At 40.9% G+C, this 18,349-nt stretch overlaps 1 protein-coding gene across 1 annotated transcript; it reads left to right on the top strand.

The window, feature by feature from the left end:
* Positions 1–474: 474 nt before the first annotated feature.
* On the top strand, positions 475–4,698 carry LOC143849916 (1-deoxy-D-xylulose-5-phosphate synthase 2, chloroplastic-like). The gene is made up of 10 exons (XM_077359214.1): positions 475–647; positions 812–967; positions 1,084–1,248; positions 1,363–1,513; positions 1,716–1,987; positions 2,265–2,538; positions 2,628–2,935; positions 3,155–3,436; positions 3,806–4,090; positions 4,178–4,698. Exons 1-10 carry the CDS (start codon positions 558–560, stop codon positions 4,322–4,324), a joined length of 2,130 nt encoding a protein of 709 aa, XP_077215329.1. The 5' UTR covers positions 475–557; the 3' UTR covers positions 4,325–4,698.
* Positions 4,699–18,349: the final 13,651 nt, after the last annotated feature.

The raw sequence follows: 18,349 nt of genomic DNA, 5'->3' as shown, positions 1-18,349 counted from the left end.
GTATGGGATAGGTTTAAAGGATGAGCCTAGTGTGTTCCATCAACTCGGAACTTTTTGTGTACTGGTAAGGTACCTAACCGCTGTCTATGGTTGGGCTCGGGTAGGCTCAATCCGACCCAACGTGGCCCGAGTTGTACCCTTATTATATGCCCAACTGAAATGATACCCTTTCTCAACCAAAAAATTTCGAAGAGAGATTTGCTAGGGTCCATTGCAAAAGGCACTATACACAAGGTGGGTGGTCTGACATGTAACAGACCATCCTTGAAATGCCGTCTGCAACGGACGCTAGCAATTCCCTATAAAAGAGTCGTTTTCTTTCTTCGGGCTGTATGAAGCTGTGGGACAAATACATTGTAACGTGCTTTTCAATATCCTTTTTGGATTCTCCATCCCACGAAATAGTGACTGATTTGGCAAGTACACTTGCCTTTTCTCTGATTTTCCGTTCTTTATAAATCTTGGCCTGCTCTGCTCTCTCTGCCCCAAGAAAACGAAAACCTCTCTCTCTCTCTCTATCTCTCTCTCTCTCTCTCTCTCTCTCTCAACAATCAGTCATGGTAGTTTATGGGTCTCTCGTGGCAGGACTTGGAACTATCTCTCCACTCTTGCAATCTCCATTTCCAAATACTAATTGCAAAAGAAAGGTTTGTGCTTGGAGCTTTTCTGTTTATTGCTAATTTTCTGATTTTGCATCTTGGTTTTTCTTAACTCTGCTTTTGCATGAAGGTTTGGTTGTCAGGAAAGGTTTGCTTTTGCATGGAAGGTTTAGTTTGGTGTTTTTTATGTGGATTTTCTCTATGCATTGCAGTCATTTTTGAGAGCTAGCAAGTCAGATGATGCAAAGAAGGCTATAGTAAGAAAAGAAAAAAATGTTTGGAAGATTGATTTCTCTAGAGAGAAACCTGCTACTCCATTGTTGGACTCAGTCAATTTCCCAATTCATATGAAAAATCTTTCAATTCAGGTTTGACATTTTGATTACTGAGATTGTGGTGGGTTTTGATGGGTTTTATTTTATATGCAAATATTAATAAAGTTGGTATGCTTTTTTTTTTTTTTTTTTTTTGGTATCTTTTTTAGGATCTTGAACAGTTATCATCAGAGCTTAGAGCTGAAATTGTCTATTCAGTATCAAAGACAGGTGGACATCTGAGTGCCAGCTTAGGAGTTGTGGAGCTCTGTGTGGCTTTGCATCATGTGTTCAACACTCCTGAGGATAAGATCATATGGGATGTTGGTCACCAGGTAAGGAGATTTTCATTTCAATGAAAAATGAGATTTGATTTTATCAAGTGGTCTTTTTACTTTTCAGTATTTGCTTTAGGACTGTGTTTTGAACAGAAATTTATGAATTTGCAGGCATACCCTCATAAAATATTGACAGGGAGAAGGTCTAAAATGCACACTATTAGGCAGACTTCAGGGCTTGCAGGGTTTCCTAAAAGGGATGAGAGCATTCATGATGCCTTTGGGGCAGGACACAGCTCTACAAGTATATCTGCTGGACTTGGTAATATCTGAAAGGCCACCATCTAGTTAGTTTTCTTCATTTGTTTGGTAGATTTTTTAAGAAAGATGTCAACTATAGAACTTCTCTTCATATATTCCATTAGAATATGATTAGATTAATCTTAGATGTAAAAGGGTTCTCTGATTTATTTATTAATTGTTATTCCTTTTCTTTTCGTTTTTTTTTTTGGGAATTTTGATAGGAATGGCAGTTGCTAGGGATCTTTTAGGGAAGAAAAACCATGTCATCTCTGTGATTGGAGATGGAGCCATGACTGCAGGCCAAGCCTATGAGGCCATGAACAACACAGGATACCTTGACACCAACATGATTGTTGTGTTAAATGACAACAGACAAGTATCTCTACCAACTGCCACCCTTGATGGCCCTGCGGTTCCCGTTGGGGCCCTCAGTGCCACTCTCACCAAGCTCCAAGCCAGCACAGAGTTCCGCAAGCTTCGCGAAGCAGCAAAGGTTAGCCAAAAACCTCAAAATTTCTCTTTATCTGGGGGTAGTTCCTTGTCTCTTGTTTTGGATTTCAGAGATATTTGAATTGGGTTCTTAAAAACCTCAAAATTTTCTCTTCTTCTGATAGTAGTTCATTGTATCTTGTTTTGAATTTCAGAGATATTTGAATTGGGTTCTTAAGAGTTATGGCCTCAATTTTTTTTTTAATGTTTTTCTGGTAGTAATACCTTGTTTGTGGTTCTGAATTTCAAAGATGTTTGAATTGAGTTCTTTTCTGTTATAGAATATTACTAAGAAGATTGGAGGGCAGACTCATGAGGTTGCGGCAAAGGTAGATGAATATGCGAGGGGGATGATCAGTGCTTCTGGGTCATGCCTGTTTGAGGAGCTGGGTTTGTATTACATTGGCCCCGTGGATGGCCACAATGTGAATGACTTAGTTGAAATATTTGAGAAAGTGAAAGAGATGCCGGCACCGGGGCCTGTCCTTATCCACATTGTCACTGAGAAAGGGAAGGGATATCCTCCCGCAGAGGCCGCAGCCGATAAAATGCATGGTAAGACTCCTAAGTCCTAACCTTTTCTGAATTTCTATTATTTATGGCTAAAAGTTCTTATGGAGACCGAACACTCTTCGTTGTCTTAGGTGTTGTCAAGTTTGACGTAGAAACTGGGAAGCAAAGCAAAGCCAAGTCCCCTACACTTTCATACACGCAGTACTTTGCTGAGTCTCTTGTAAAAGAAGCAGAGATGGATAGCAAGATTGTAGGCATCCATGCAGCTATGGGTGGTGGGACGGGCCTTAATTTCTTTCAAAAGAGGTTCCCCAATCGTTGCTTTGATGTGGGGATCGCTGAGCAACATGCTGTTACATTTGCAGCCGGTCTTGCAACTGAGGGTCTCAAGCCTTTCTGTGCCATATATTCGTCATTTCTACAACGAGGCTACGATCAGGTGAGCCCCACACAAAACAAAACAAAAAAATATCTTGAATACTTCTTCTTTTAACTTCCATTTCTGTTAGTGACATCAAAAATTAGTTGTTGTTCTTGATTGGATGAAAGTGAGATGAATGGATACAAAATTTATATATGTGCATCATGATTATGAGATTACACATTAAGTTTTGTTTATTTGTGTGGAAAATCTGATGATTTGATGAACAATGTGAAGGTGGTACATGATGTGGATCTTCAAAAGCTACCAGTTCGGTTCGCATTGGATCGTGCTGGTCTGGTTGGAGCAGATGGGCCCACTCACTGTGGAGCATTTGACATCACATATATGGCCTGCTTGCCTAACATGGTTGTAATGGCCCCTTCTGATGAGTCTGAGCTAATGCACATGGTTGCCACGGCTGTAGCTATTGATGACAGACCCAGTTGCTTTAGGTTCCCAAGAGGTAATGGTGTTGGCGCTGCTCTTCCTCCCAATAACAAAGGCATCCCTCTTGAGGTTAGAACCAACTCTCTTAGTTTTCTTGATTGTGAAGAAAAGAAATGTGAAACAACCAATTACTCCAGAAGCTTAAGCTGTTAGAGTTCGTGACTTGGTGTTATTTAATCACTTATACTTCAACACACCCTCTCCCGTGTGGCCCCTCTTTTTTCTTTTTTCCGGAGAGGGCGAGGGCTGCCGCGGGAAGGGGGGGATTTTTCAATTGGGTTTTGAACCCAGGATCTTCCGTGAGGCAGCTCTGATACGATATGAAACAACCAATTACTCCAAAACCTTAAGCTGTTCAGAGTTGATGTTATTTATTTATACTTCAACAATAAACCATAGCAAAAAAGTGACTTATCTTTCTCTTTTATGTTTGCACAGATTGGAAAGGGTAGAATTCTGATAGAAGGCGCCAGAGTAGCTATTCTTGGGTTTGGTTCCATAGTTCAGAACTGCATTGAAGCTGCTAAAGAGTTGCAATCACGCGACATCACTATTACAGTTGCTGATGCTCGCTTTTGCAAACCTCTTGATACAGAGCTCGTCCGAAAACTGGCAAGTGAGCATGAGATTCTAATTACGGCCGAGGAAGGTTCAATTGGAGGTTTTGGGTCTCATGTATCTCACTTTCTAAGCTTGAATGGTCTTTTAGATGGACATCTCAAGGTTAGTTTCCTTCAAGAAGTTTGTTTAACTTTTATACATTGCTACTTACTTTTCTTGAATCTAATACTAATTTAGAGATATCTGCAGTTGAGATCAATGGTTCTTCCAGATAGATACATTGACCATGGATCCCCCAAAGATCAAATTGAACAAGCAGGGCTCTCTTCAAGGCACATAGCTGCCACAGTTTTGTCTCTGTTGGGTAGGCCCAAGGAAGCTCTATTGCTCAAGTGATTGAAGCCAATCAGCTCCAAACATAGGAAGCAAAAACTTATCCCTAAACTGTAAATCTATGCATCTGTTTTTCTTAAAATTTGACAGTCATCTATTTATCAATGCTTTGGATTTTACCTTATAGGTAGGATATGGGATAGTTGCAAGGATTTCTTAATAGTTACAAGTCTATTCATCAGAGAATTGTTTCTTTTTGTTGGGTTGTATGGGATCAGAGGAAGGCTTTGTTTGCTGCCTTGTATATTCTCTGTTTGTACTGTTGTGATTGTAACAACGAGAACAAGGAAATCATTGTAAAACAGAGTCATCATTGGAGCAAAGCGCCACCATGCCTCTTTGTACTTTTGTTTAATAATTTGAGGAATGCCCCGCCATATGTCTCTTTGTTCTTTTGTTTAATCATTGGAGGCATGCCCCACCATATGTCTCTTTGTTATTTTGTTTAATCTTTTCTATTCAATTAAGTGTTCTTACGTAAGATCAAATTTTCCTCTTGCAATAATATATTTTATTAAATTTAATGGGGTGATCAACTCATACTTACAATGCATGGCCATATTTGTCCAAGGTGGAGAAAAGTACCAAATGAGGCCACTTGTTCAATGATCAAAACTATTTATCTGTCATTCAATTCTATGAATGGCTGATTCTCCAAAATGCTTAGCCAACAGATTATCCCAACCGTTTGATTTGGGGTGTTCTTTCTGATGATTGAGACCTTTTTTATAACCATTCAGTCTACAAATTGGAGGTTTCAGATAGTCCAATAAGAGATTTTTTTCGTGTACCATCCATAGCCAAGGCCTAGCAGATAACGGGTTTGGATCATTGAATAAATGGCCCCCACTCGTATACTTATATCTTTCTATGGCATATTTTGTTGGTGCAAATTGGGGAAATTATATAATGAAAACTGCAATAATATGATCTTAGAGAAAGATGGAAAATACCAAACAGAGTATAGATAATCCTCAATATCTGTAGAGCTGCTGTACGTCCTTGAACACTTCGCTTAAGACATTATTTGGCCCTATTCCGGTGCAAGAATCTGACGACCGAACCGCCTCCAGGAACAGCAACCAAGTGTTGGTGTGCACCTACCAAACAGTTTGAAGGCAAAGCTTCGAGTCTCTCTAGTTAAGCAAATCGGGCTCTACAAAACACTTTGAGGCTTCTTGTGTAGATCTTATTCTCATACCAAAATATGGGACACACCCTTGGTTGGCTTTTGTGGACCCCGATCCGAGGACGGTGCCGAGGGACGCGAGATCCCTCCTGCAATCCTCTAAGATCTCCACAACGTGAAGGAGAGCTCTGCCAGGGAACTCTCGAAACGGATGCCACCCTCACAGCATAGCATGAGTGGCGATATAAAAAGAAAGAGATACATCCTGATCCGGAGCCAGGGCTCGAAACCAAGATATATCCGAAAATAACTCAGAGTCGCCATCCATGGACACGCCATGGAACCAAAACAAATGCTCTGCTTGCAATGGATAACCAGAGATACAGAAGGTCCGTGCCTGATGACGAATGGAGAAGGTCCGAAGAGCGCCCCCAATTCGCCCGAGTGCGAACACTTGGTCTCTTATGCCATTTACTATTAACCTTGAAGAGTTTCAAGAGAAAATCATATGAAATGGGAACACGCATCTCCGAGAAAACGTCTATCTAATCATGCATGTCTCGGAGATGAAAATAAGCACACACAAAAGAATCGAAATAAATGGCACCTAATGATAACTAGATTCTGAGTGACATACCTAACTGGTGTCTAAGTTCTGATGTGCAAACACATGCAAGCTATAACTAAAGGTATAAGATCAGTACAAGAAAGTAAGAAAACACAACAAAATATACAATATAACAACACCACAAATCTTAAGACTCTAAAACGATTTAGCCCGAGTCCTCGGATGGTCTGATATTCATCCAAAGAAGCCTACGTATCCCCGCCTCCACGAGAATCAAGGCAACGTAGTTCTTCGCACCTATTCTAAACTATGATGCCTAAGACACCTAGACCTCTATTTTAGACTCGATCTAAAAGACCGGACTAATTATTAAAGCTTCTTGAACGATTATTTAAATTTCAGTGAATTGTAGATTTTAGGACACCCTATATGCCCTAGCTAAATGCAGGTTAGCCCTAGGCTAATGCAGGTGGTTCCTACAACCTATGTGTAACTAGGCTGTGCGTCCTAAGGAAAACGATGGGATCACTAACGCATCTTAGACCTAGTCATCAGTCGGCGATGTGAATCGCCAACTGACCGGACGGAGGCGCTCCTATAACTCTAGGACAAACCCCTAACTCTAAAACAAACAAAACAAGCACACAACACATCAAAGACGAACTCTTAACTCTAAAACTCTCTATCTAGGACAAACTCCTAACTCTAGAGGAAGATTTTGTTGAAAACAAGGTTTTGATGGAAAAAAGTTTTTGAAGAAGGTTTAAAATATTATTTATAAAAGTTTGGCTGGACTTGGGATTAAAATCCCGAGCTGCACTACGTACCTCGTGAGAGAGGATCAAGCCAACGTAGTTCGAAAATCCAACTCGCCTAATACGCTTCTAAAAGAAACACTCAACACTTTAGATTTTTAAAGGTTTTTTTATGTTTTTCAAATGTTTTTGATATTTTTAAAGTTTTCAAATGTTTTTGAGTTTTAAATTTCTAATGTTTTTGGATTTTAAAGCTTTTCCAATGCTCTAAACCTTTAAATGCTTTCAATCTTAAAGGGGACACGCAAGTAATACCATAAACTAAGGCAAAGCCTTAAAGCGAAAAGGGGAAACCCCAAACAAGCAACAAAGGTCTCAAAGAGACGATCCACAACAAGAAACTGGCGTCTCAAAGAGACAAACCACAACAAGAAAGATAGTGCCCCAAGAACAGAGAAAACAATCTAAGATCCTAAGCAGGGAAGGCTCTATATGACTGAGTTAGTCTCTAATGGAAAAACTCCTAACTAATAACACTAGAGAGGAAGTACAAATGAGTCAGAGACTCTAATAACACTACAAAGGATGAATGAGTCAAAGACTCTCTAATCAGGGCTGACTCCTATGCGAAAGGACTATCGAATAAGGAGAAGCTCACAAGTAAAAAGGAATAAAAGACCCTGTGCATAGTTGGCAAAGGTGAAACACCCAGCCGGGCCGGACAACTACCTAGCCCAAGGGTGCAACAAATGTGCAACCCAATACCCATAAGGGTAGGGGTATGCTGTCAAGCCGAGTAAGGTGTTGTCCCAAAACCAAACGACGCAGAAAGAGGAGGTTTAGCAAGAGAATGAGACTGGGTAAGTCTCTTAGACACAGAGGTAGGATAGAGAAAAATGCTAGCAAGACTGGGCAAGTCTCCTATATACAAATGAGGGGTATGCTACTTGGACTGAGCAAGTCCCCTAAGGATGGGCTTGGGCTAGCGCCTTCATCGCCCTCGCAATGAGAGGGGACTCTAGTGCCTAAAGAAAATTAACAGAAATCTATAAGACTGTGTTAGTCTATCAAAGAGAGAAGAAAAGGCTACCAGATAATCGCAAACTCATTCTATTCTTATAAAAATAAAACAAGTGCTAAGCAAAGAAAAAATTTCAATAAAAAAAAAAAATACACAATCTATAACAATCATAAAATGATAAACAACATTAATTAGTCCAGACCAGCCGCTGGATAGCCTAATAAAGTAAAAGAAAATAATATCAAACACTTCTATGCCCAACCACGAACACCACCCCAATATGGGGATGAAATCAGATGATGCTAAAGTAATCATCTGATATCATAATACACATGATAATATTTCTAATCCCGCCTTGAAATCAGACAGTACTCATGTCGATAATATCGAATAGAGTAGTCATCTGATCTCCTTCTTTCCTAAAACAATTTATTTAAATTAAACAAATATGATAAGCTTCAAGATAATCTCACCTGAACAGTCCATTCATTATTGTCTTCAGAACCTAACTCAATGCTTAAGATAAGAAGAGTATTAGAAATATCAAAAGATTATGATAATTCCAATTAGTAAAAATTTCAGTGCATACAGGGGACATCAACTTGTGCAGATCCAAGTGCGAAGCGGTGAGTCACAAAACATAAAGACGGGCTCCAAGTAACCTTATCATTGCCCAGAGAAGGGTTAATCCCTAAGCCCATGAGAAATGATGAGATAAGCAGAGACATGAAGGGCAAAGGGATGGCTCAAGAAACATTCCGTCATCGCCATAACCCGGGATACGAAAATTTTTAGAAACCAACGACAATGTCAAATGCTAGTGACAACTACGGACTCCAATGAAGATCCAGACGACAAGAGGAAACTCTAGGACTCTGAAACGAAACCCGGATATCGACGTAAAATCCAAAGGGGAGAGAGGAGAAAGGAAGAGGAGAGGCTCCGAGTCGAGATCAAAACTTCAACAAAATCAGATCCAAAATCCAAGGTTCAACTCTATTCCATCCCCACATTTTCGTGAATGCATGAAATAATTTTTCTGCCAAAACTTAGCAGTACCTGCACCGATCCTTGAAAAGAGTACTGCCATCACAATACTCACAAAGATTCTACTCGCTTATGAAAATGAGGATAGAAAGTTCTAAGAATAAACCTAGTCAAAATCATGTGACCATTGTGGTACAGAATGAACCAAAAGAGAGATATGCGAACTGGAAAACTGAAGATACACTCCATTTTCAATGAAGGCCTCTGCTACCTAATGGGCATGACAGAGAGAAACCATGATCATACAAGTACCCAAATCAATGGTTCGCAAGTCGAACCAAATGGCTCCCACCCATGGTCATGTAAACAAAACAATGAACGTAACTCGGTGAATCCAACAGTTAACATCTTAGAAATTTTCAAAGCAAGGATCAACCACAAGCCATGGAAGCATATCCTTTCTCCTAGACAAAATTACCATGCTTCTTGCTATCAAGCGAACCCATCCTGACTGAGTTTATCAATGTAATTAATCAAGACCATCATGATTTTCGAAATAAGACTAAACAATAATAATGAAAGCAGAAAAAAAATGGGTAACGCTTATATGGCTATCAACAATAGCTATGGACAAAAGAGGGCACATCTATACCATTCAGATCAACATGAATCATTCAGCAACCTTGAATTTAAGGAGAAAATAATCAAATTACCTGAGTTTTCCGGCAAGCCCAGATTGGGATTTCTCTGCCGGAGTCGGACTCGTATTGAGCTCGGGCCGAATTTTCTTCTTCTCCACCTACTCTGCCTTATAAATCCTCTTCTCTACCACTTATTCAACCTAACCCAGCCCTCCTTTTTCTTCTTGGATCTCCTTCACTGCTGTACTCGGACAACAGATCGGATTCCAGCAAAATCAACGGGAGAAGCTGAGCCGATTCGGTCTCCTCTCTCTGATTCACTCTATCTCTACTCTCTCTGCTTTTTTTTTTTAGCTTTTAAAGAAATGGAAATGGGGGAAAATGGTGTTTGGGTGGTTGGATTCCAGAAGAGGGTGACCGGATTCCGGTGGGATTACCGGAATCCACGGAGGTTGGATGAAAGATAGGGAGAAAGGGAAAATGGCAGATGAAGGGGATGGTGGTGGCTTGAAGGGATGATGGAGAAGTGAAGAGGGTTTGCAGAGATTTTGGGTGCCGGATTCCAGGTTGAAGGTGGTGGAGGTAAGGGATTGGTGGTGGTGGCCGGTGGTTTTCTTCTCCTCCCCTCTCTGCAATCTCCCTCTCTTTCTCTGCAAGCCTCCCTCTCTTTCTCTGTTTTTTCCCTCTCTGTTTTTTTTTTTTTTTTTTTAATGAAATGGGGGGAAGAAGGTGGAGAGATGGAGGTGGAGGATGGTCGGAGAATGGGTTTGGTGGTGATGGCCGGCCGGTGGGAGTTGCAGATGGCTGGCCGGACGGTGGAGGAGTGATGGTGGTGGTGGCCGGCGGCTATGGGAGATGGTGGCTTGGGTGGATTTCCGGCAGACCAACCGGAGAAGATGGGAGGTGGACACGGATCGGATTTTGGAGGTGGGTTTGAGATGTAGGTGGCTGTGTGTTGCAGAGATGGAGATGATCAAAGGTGGGTTTGAGCGTGGGGATGAAGATGGGTTTAAGGGATAGAAATGGGTTTTGAAGTGGGTTTCTATGGGGGTTTTGAAGTTGAAGATGGTGGAAAGGGGAGTTAGAGCAGAAGAAGGATTGAGAGAGGAGTTTTAATGGAGGTGGCCGGAATCGATGGGTTGGCCGGAGAAGAGGGGTTTTGCCGGAGAAGATGCGATGGTGGCTGGAGAAGAAGAAAAAAGAAGGAAAAGAATGGAGGTGGAGATTGAGAAGTGGTGGGTGTGGGTTTGGGATGTGGGTTTTGAGAAATAAGAGAAGAAGAAGAAGGAGAATGGGTTTGAGGTGGTGGTGTTGACCGGTGGCTAGTGGAGGAGGTGATGGGGGTTTACAGAGATGGGTTTTGGGAGGTAAAAATGAAGAAAAGATGGGTTTGATGGGAAGAAGATGGGAAGAAGATGGGTTTGGATATTAGGGGAGATGGTCGGAGCTCCGATGGGGGTTGCCGGAGAAGAACGCCGGCCACAATCCCTCTCCCTCTCTCTCTGTTATTTCTCTCCTGCGAATGAGCTCTTTTTCCTTTTTTTTATTTTATTTCAACCTTTATTCATTTCTTAATGGGTAAGAAAACAAAATTTTTGCTCCCCCTCCCTTGCTCTCAGGACAGCCACCCTAGTGCATTTATAATTACTTTTTACTAACAGGGGGGATCAAGCAGAAACAGGGGGAAATATTTTTGAGAAAATATCTTCTCCTCCCCTTTTGATCCTAGCCCTTCAAATCAACTTTTTGTTTAAGGGCTGGGATCAAAGCAAGCTTAACCACCTAGTAAGCTTCTAAAGATTCTCCCTAACTAATTTTGCTACACACTAATCTGTATACCCCCGTATCTCCCTGGACAACCCATTATGGCAAATTTGAACTGGCTTTTTAGGTTCCAGAGCACCCCCTTTTCAGGCTAAATCGCTACCCTTCTGAACTTGCCCCACGACACTGCCCTAGCTCGTTCGCTAGGCGAACGTGCACGGATCTTGACGAAATTTTACAGGGGCCCCGGTGGGGCCCTAAGCTAGCCTAGGGCGTAATTTGGGGTCCACACACACTGATTTGAAAAGGTTATGCACAAAACAAGGAGGTGCAGGGCACGGTCAAAATGGGGTGTCTACAGCTTTCCTTTCACACACCACAACAATGATGTAGAACATTTTCCTTCTCTCTTTTCTCTCTTCTTAGAAGTTAGCCAAGAGTCTCTTCATTTTTTATGGAATCACCCTTAATGAGAGAACTAAAGGCATTCAACTAAATATTAGAGGAAACCAAAGAGCCATCATAAATGGATTACAAAGAGTCACCAAGAAAGGCCCACTCTTTTGTCCTTTTGTGCATGACTTTTGGAGTACCAAGGAATATGACAAGCCACCTTAAAGCCTCAGCCCAATTATGGAATATTTGAAACTTAGATTTTTTAATAAAAATCCAATAATCCCCCACAAGTTTCAAATCATTCACAAACTCATAGAGCTCTAGTCACATTGTGCATAATGAAAATGTCCGAAGACTTGAATTTCCAAATATATTATCTGAATTGTAGTGTAAGTACCCGGTGGACTTAGCCTTGAACCAGCACCTTTCTACTTTTCAGTAATCACACAACTAGCTTCAGAGTATGAGTGCGTAGTTGACCATGCCTTGAACTACCAACTACTCACAAGCTTGCCTGAAACAAATAGCACACACAGTGCTCGTCCTGGTTCTACGAGGGCTCTAGGAGTATGCCAACTCCATAGAAGACACAGTCTCCACCCTAGCATAGGTGTGTCCTTTAGTGTTCCTGTCAAACACCCCGTGCCCGTAGTACTTCAGACCACATTAAGGCTTAAAAGCCAACCTCTTTATCATGACAGGTTTCTGTGTGGGCTCTAGCAATCCTTCAGATTACATAGGAGATGGCAAACCTCCACCCGCACATAGGTGAGCTCCTCAGAGTATCCACAATACTCGGGACTCATTAAGGCACTAAAGCCAACCTCAACTCATTTATGTTTCTGCATGGGCTCTAGCAGTCTTGCTTACTCAGACCACATAAGAGGTGATATGCCTCTACCCATACATAGGTGAGTCCCTCAGGGCATGCACCTGTCATGCATCCCGCACACAAAGTGCCTTGGACTCATTAAGGCTTACAGCCATACTCTATTCCAACAGGTTAACTGCACTATCATAGGAATGATCTCAAACAATTTATATTAAAGTGCACCAAAACAAATCCATTCATATTTCATTCTTTGAACCGTGAACTATATTTGATGGTAGACTAAGCTTTGACCTATTAATATAGTTTAATGGTAGATACAAATACAAATAGATTATCTAGGCAAGAGACCCATTTCGACAAGTAAGAGAATATTTCTGCAACAAATGCATAGTACTTTTTTGCAACACATGCAATTAGACCCTTGTGCAACTCATAGTCCTTTATGCAACAAATGCAAGCAATCTTGAATCAGTCCACTTGTGTTTTATTCTTTGAACCATGAATGACATATTAGGTAGACAAGTCTTTGAACCATAAACGTCATTACAATGATAGATATACACACAAATGACCATTCCAAATGCAAATGACCATAACTCAAATGCAAATTGCCATACCTCAAATGGACATAAGTCCCATTCTGGCAGCTGTCTAAAGGATCAATTCTCTTTTCAGACCTTTTGTCATAGAATCAGCAACATTCTCTGATGATCGAACATCGATCACTGCAATGACCCCTAGACTTATTAGATCCTATAGATAGCTATGCTTCAGACGAAGAGTCATATTTCGTCCATTGAAGAGCTTGTTTTCTGCACCAAGTGCTGGCCGCTTGATTATCACAAAAGATAGTAATTACCGACAAACGCAATTTTCTCAACAGAAGATCTTTGAGCCACTCAGCTTCATCTCCAGCACTTTCCAAAGCAAAAAACTCTGACTCCATAGAAGACTTAGCTATTATGGTCTGCTTCTTAGATTTTCATGAAATCGCAGCACCTCCCAAGGTGAAAACAAAGCCTCCAGTTGATCTAGACTCGTCTGGCTTTGAACACAAACTGGCATCTGAGAAACCTTCTACAACTGATGGATAACCAGAAAAGAACAAACAATAGTTGAGAGTACTTTTAAGTATCCCATCAGTCTCTGGATTGCATTCCAGCGTTGCTTACCTGGATTGCTCGTAAACCTACTTAGCATCCCCACTGTAAATGCGATATCTTGCCTGGTGCAACTCATTGCATACATAAGACTACCAATTATCTTTGAATACTCCAATTGCTTTACAGTTCTTCCAGTATTGGCATGGAGCTTCTGGTTGTAGTAATATGGAACTGATAACTCAGCTAGATCAAAATATCCATATTTCTTCAGCATGCTCTCATTGTAATGAGATTGAGACAAACCAATCCCAGACTTTGTCCTCAAAACTCTGATCCCCAGAATGGTATTGGCAGCTCTAAGATCTTTCATACTAAAATGTGATTAAAGAAAACTTTTCACAGAAGTAACACTCTGCATATCTGTCCCAATGATCAACATATCATCTACATAGAGACAGATGATTACTGCCTTATCTCCATCAACCTTAATGTATAGGCATTTATCAGAGTTACTGACACCAAATCCATCACTCCTGAGGACTTTGTCAAACTTTCTGTGCCATAGCTTTGGAGCTTGTTTTAAACCGTAGAGAGATCTAATCAACCTGCACATTTTGTTCTGTTGACCTTCAACACTGAATCTCTCTGGTTGTTGCATATATAGTTCCTCAGTCAGATCACCATTCAGGAATGCCGTTTTCACATCCATCTGATGCAGAACCATTCCTTCTATTGCTACTAAAGCAATAAGAATACGAACGGTTGTAATCCGACAAACTGGTGCATAAGTATCAAAGAAGTCTATACCTTCTTTCTGAGTGAAGCCTTTAGCCACCAACCTGGCTTTATACTTCTCTATGGAACCATCTGCACGCAACTTCTTCTTGAAGACCCACTTCCAACCAATGGGTTTAGCACCTTCAGGAAGATCTACTAGCTCTCAAGTATTATTCTGAATCAGTGAGTCCATCTCATCATTAACAACTTCTTTCCAGAGTAGAGCATCTCTAGCACTCATTACTTCTTTGAATGTCTGTGGATCTGCTTCAACACTATATGTCATAAAGTCATCCCCGAAAGACTTAGCTTTCTTGATCCGCTTTGAACGAGGCTCATGAGATTTAGGAATGATGGAATCACCATTCACATCAACTTCTTTGGACATAGTTGAATCTCCATTGATAACCTCCTAAGAAGCTGGCAGGGGGACAAGTTCCTCTGGTTCAGTAGACTCTCCTGCATAAGAGTTTTCCGGCAGATCACTAAGTGAAACATTCTTGTCTTTGATGAACTTGTCTTCAAAGAACTCAGCATCTCTGGCCTCAATGATCGAGTTAGTACCAAGATTCAGAAACCTTCGAGCATCACTGTCTTCAGTGAATTCCAAAAATACGCACATATTAGCCCTTGGTCCAATCTTTGGTCTCCTGATATCTGGTATCCTGACATATGAAAGACACCCCCACACTTTAAGAATATCCAAACTAGGTGGATAACCATACCAAAGTTCATGTGGGGTGGTCTTTGTCTTTGAGTATGGAACCCTGTTCATGATAAAATTTGCAGTCAAGAGAGCTTCACTCCAATAACATGAAGGAAATCCAGCAGTGATGAACATCGAATTCACCATCTCAGTGAGAGTGCGATTCTTCCTTTCAGCAATTCCATTTGTTGAGGTGAGCAAGGGGTAGTAGTTTCTGCCACAATACCATGCTCCTTGAAATACGCCTTTGTCTCATTGGACCGATATTCACCACCTCTGTCATTTCTGAGCTTCTTTACAAGTCAACTCTTTTGCTTCTCAACCATGACTCGGAATCCTACAAACTTTCCAAAAGCTTCATCTTTTGACTTTAACAAGTACACATGACAGAATCGAGTGCGATCATCGATGAAGGTGATGAAATACTTCATACCTCCTCTTGTAGTGAAGCTTCTGAAATCACATGTATCAGAGTGAATCAAATCGAGACACTCTGTACTCCTTGTAACTTTAAGAAAGGGCTTTCTGATAATTTTAGCTTGTGCACACACTTCACACTTCCCAGGTTTATCATCCCAACCTCTTCATGTCTTGCAACTTCCTATAGTTAACATGACCAAGTTTATTGTGCCACAACTCAGAAGAATAATCACAATCAGTAATTTCATTAATAACAGAAGATACAGTGCTCATTCTGTACATTCCATCAGTGTGGTAGGCATTTCCAAAATACACATTGTTATAGGAAAGAATAGCCTTACCACCTTGGAAATCAAGACTAGGGGTGTAAACGAGCCGAGCCGAGCCGAGCTTGGCCAGGCTCGGCTCGGTTCGTTAAGTCAAAGACTCGGCTCGGGCTCGAACCAGGCTCGGGCTCGGCTCGGCTCGGTCAGGCTCGGGCTCGGCTCGGCTCGGTCAGGCTCGGCTAGGCTCGCGAGCCTTAACGAGCTTGCCTTATAAAGTTTCTCACATGCAACTCTGTTGGTAGCAAAAGCAGCAAATAAGAAAAAAAAAACGTAATCATTACAACCCAAATGTTTTAAATGAAATATTACGAACAAAAAGCTAAACGTTATGACAATTAAGAAAAAATTACTAATGAAAAGTTTCAAGTTATGACAATTACAGAGAAAAAATTAATTTCTCCGCCGCGTTTTTGTGTGAATGTGTGATGATGTTGATGTTTACAACACGCATCACTGCGTTCTTGTGTGAATGTGTGATAATTTGATGTTGACAACACTGTTGACAAAACAGACAAAACAGATTAGGATATTATTTTATAAAAAATGTAAAGTGGGTTTCTTAACGAGCCGAGCCTGGCCTAACTCGGGCTTGGCTCGTTAAGCTTAACGAGCCTGGCAAGCCGGCTCGGCTCGGCTCGTTAAGGATTCGAGCCGAGCTCGAGCCGAGCTTTTTTCGAGCCGAGCTCGAGCGAGCTTCCGAGCCCGAGCCAAAATTGACACCCCTAATCAAGACGCATACCAGCATCACATAGAAGACTGCCAGACACCAAATTCTTAGCTATGGATGGAACATGCTTGACATTCTTCAGAGTGAGAGTCTTCCCAGATGTGAGTGTCAACACAACAGTCCCAGAACCGAGCACATCAGTAGTAGAATGATCCGCCATAGCCACTTTCTCCTTTGAAGCCACATAAGAATAAAATAGTGACTTGTTGATGCACACATGACAAGTAGCACCAGTGTCAAGCCACCAATCAGTAGAATTTGAAGTACCCTCCACATGAGAGATTACTGCTACAAAATCTGAAATCTCTTCATTTCCAGTGACAACATTAACTGTCTCCTTCAGTTCTTTGTCCTTTGGTGGTGCCCTACTCTCCTTAGCAAAGTGGCCATACTTTCCACAATTGAAAGATTGACCTTTCTTCTTAAAATCCTTTTTCTGCATATTAAGGTTCTTCTTGTTCCACCTCTTCTTTTTCACATCATATCTTCCCTTGTTATTTGCTGACTTTGCTTCTATCATGTTGGCAGTAGCCTTTTGCTTATCAAGCAACTCAATTTGAGAACGGGTTCAGGCTTAATCTTCAATACGAATGAATCGCTTCAAATCATCAAGAGAAACTTGTTTCTTTCTTCTACGCATCTCCGTAGAGAAAGATAACCAGGAAGGAGGGAGCTTGTTTACAATAGCTCCAGCAATGAAAACATTGTTAAGCTTACTAGATTTCTGTTCAAGCTTCAACACCAATTTTTCAAGTTCCTTTACTTAGGGCAGAACCTCTTTTACGTCTTCAAATTTCATATCTAGAAACTTGTCGATAAGATGAGTCTTTGACAAATTCTCTTCATCTTTGTATTGCTGCTCCAGATTGTCTCAAACTGCCTTAGCTGTTTTATTTTGACCATAAACATCTGCAAGATAGTCCGACAGACAGTTGAGCAAATAACTTCTGCAAAAGTCATTATCTTTATCCCAATCAGCCTCTTCCTTAGTGTTCTCCTCTTCAAAATCGCGTTTCTCCTCTTGAACAGTGTAATAAATTTTTAGAAGTTGCATTCCAAAAATAACTTTTTGACGCCAAGGGTTAAAATCAGAACCATCAAAGTTCTCAAGTTTTAAACTATCAATACCCATAGCCTTTGCAGTATCCATCTTATACGAATAACGTCTTAAGATTGTTGGTGCAAATAGGGGAAATTATAAAATGAAAATTGCAATAATATGATCTTAGAGAAAGATGAAAAATACCAAACAGAGAATATATAATCCTCAATATCTGTAGAGCTGTTGTACGTCCTCGAACGCTACCTTAAGACGTTATTTGGCCTTATTCCGGTGCAAGAATCTGACGACCGAACCACCTCCAAGAACAGCAACTAAGTGTTGGTGTGCACCTACCAAACACTTTGAAGGCAAAACTTCGAGTCTCTCTAATGAAGCAAATCGGGCTCTACAAAACACTTTGAGGCTTCTTGTGTAGATCTTAATCTCACACCCAAATATGGGACACACCCTTGGTTGGCTTTCCTTTCACACACCACAACAATGGTGTAGAACTTTTTCCTTCTCTCTTTTCTCTCTTCTTTGAAGCTAGCCAAGAGTCTCTTCATTTTTATGGAATCACCCTTAAGGAGAGAACTAAAGGCATTCAACTAAATAAGAGGAAACCAAAGAGCCACCATAAATGGAATACAAAGAGTCACCAAGAAAGGCCCACTCTTTTGTCCTTTTGAGCATGACTTTTGGAGTACCAAGGAATATGACAAGCCATCTTAAAGCCTCAGCCTAATTATGGAATATTTGAAACTTAGTGTAGACACCCTCATTTTGTTACACTTTAACCAACAATAACCTAATATATTGATCCGTGAAATTTCA

This window comes from Tasmannia lanceolata, unplaced genomic scaffold, assembly GCF_043159265.1.
Source record: "Tasmannia lanceolata isolate RefF3 unplaced genomic scaffold, GAP_Taslan_0.1 ptg000018l, whole genome shotgun sequence".
Classification (NCBI taxonomy): Eukaryota; Viridiplantae; Streptophyta; class Magnoliopsida; order Canellales; family Winteraceae; genus Tasmannia; species Tasmannia lanceolata.
Note: the sequence above shows the minus strand (reverse complement) of the source record. Positions and strands in the feature narration are given on the sequence as shown.

Excerpts from the sequence above, each read along its gene's own strand:
- LOC143849916 (XM_077359214.1), top strand. The coding sequence starts at position 558 with ATGGTAGTTTATGGGTCTCTCGTGGCAGGACTTGGAACTATCTCTCCA. Across the intron at positions 648-811 it reads ATACTAATTGCAAAAGAAAG|TCATTTTTGAGAGCTAGCAA; the intron begins GTTTGTGCTTGG and ends TATGCATTGCAG. Across the intron at positions 3,437-3,805 it reads ACAAAGGCATCCCTCTTGAG|ATTGGAAAGGGTAGAATTCT; the intron begins GTTAGAACCAAC and ends ATGTTTGCACAG.